At 37.3% G+C, this 1361-nt stretch overlaps 1 protein-coding gene across 5 annotated transcripts in view; it reads right to left on the bottom strand.

The window, feature by feature from the left end:
* Positions 1-330: 330 nt before the first annotated feature.
* Positions 331-1361, bottom strand: part of OSTC (oligosaccharyltransferase complex subunit (non-catalytic)) — a 21708-nt gene continuing 20677 nt past the window's right edge. For all 5 annotated transcript variants that reach the window (XM_011989823.1, XM_011989825.1, XM_011989827.1 and 2 more), the window contains one exon: positions 331-914. In XM_011989823.1, coding sequence (XP_011845213.1) covers positions 904-914 — 11 coding nt within the window. In that variant the 3' untranslated portion in view covers positions 331-903. The remainder of the gene's footprint in view (positions 915-1361) is intronic.

Genomic DNA, 1361 nt, shown 5'->3' with positions numbered 1-1361 from the left:
AAGAATGAATTGAGTCATCAGAGAAGTGAAGCCCATGGCCAGCCAGAAAGAACCGAAAGGCCTGCACAGAGGAAATTAAGACCAGATTGGTCCAGAGATGTTTTTACATGTGCTCATCTAGCACATTCACATTGACAACTCTGACATAGATATGCAGCCTGTGCTTGAATATTTACAAGGATATAAAGATGCTAACTCTCAAGGCATCCTGCCAACCATATTTTGAAATCTTAGGCTACTAAAGTAGCTACAGAAAGTCATAAGATGGGAACGAATGATTAATAGACCAAAAACTTAACACTGTCAGTTAAAAAACAAACATGAAAGGTATTAATTAGAAAAAGTATTTATTTCTGCTCCTTTCATTCCTCTTATTGTTCAGGAAACAGTCTTACATACATATCTGAAATAATCTACCATCGCACACTCTAGTTAAAGGCAAAGCACCACAGGTAAAGCTGATCAGCTGTTCACAGTTCTCAGCTTATGGAATCTTGCTGCTGGATTTTATGTTAATTTCTGAAAATCAGAAATGTCATCTCCAAAAAATGTTAAGGGGGTTGTAAAAAACAATCACTTTATTTGATATTATAGTTGTAGATATGGAGTATATTTTCTTTAAGAAATGAAAAACTAAAAAGAAAATGCCACTCAACATTGTTGGTACAGCAATAGGTCAGCAGGAAAAAAAAAATACTGTGATAAACTTGTCTCTTTAATACCAAGAAGAAATTCTAGTGCAAGCTTCAATACGCTTCCTGTTTTTTCACTAGATATTTCTTTTACTGCTGCTCTTCATTCTTTTCCACATGTCATACTGGAGGATTGGTACAGCCTTTAAAACTTCATTGACAGGAGCAAATCCAGTATCCACTGATTTCTTCTCAAAGGCACTCTAACCCATCAGATAGCCCCTGCAGAAATACAATTATCAGCACAAAAAGTGAAAAGAATTGTTTTTATATTATTATTATACTATTTCAAAATGCCAAAACAAATTCTATGATATAAAATAACAATCCAAAAATATAACTCCATGTTCTTCATTATGGTCCTTACTTCATATCTTGCCCCCTCACCCCAATATACAAATACATTACTGAGCCTCAGTTCTACTATCCTTCCCTCTTTTTCTTTTTTTTTTTTTTTGAGACTGAGTTTTGCTCTTGTTGCCCAGGCTGGAGTGCAATGGTGTGATCTCAGCTCACTGCAACCTCCGCCTCCCAGGTTCAAGCGGTTCTCCTGCCTCAGCCTCCCAAGTAGCTGGGATTACAGGTGCACGCCACCACGCCTGGCTAACTTTTGTATTTTTTATAGAGATGGGGTTTCACCATGTTGGCCAGGTTGGTCTGGAACTCCTG

The sequence above is a fragment of the Mandrillus leucophaeus genome, unplaced genomic scaffold, assembly GCF_000951045.1.
Source record: "Mandrillus leucophaeus isolate KB7577 unplaced genomic scaffold, Mleu.le_1.0 Scaffold364, whole genome shotgun sequence".
NCBI classification, from domain to species: domain Eukaryota; kingdom Metazoa; phylum Chordata; class Mammalia; order Primates; family Cercopithecidae; genus Mandrillus; species Mandrillus leucophaeus.
The sequence above is the reverse complement of the archived record's forward strand: the minus strand, read 5'-3'. Positions and strand labels throughout refer to the sequence as shown.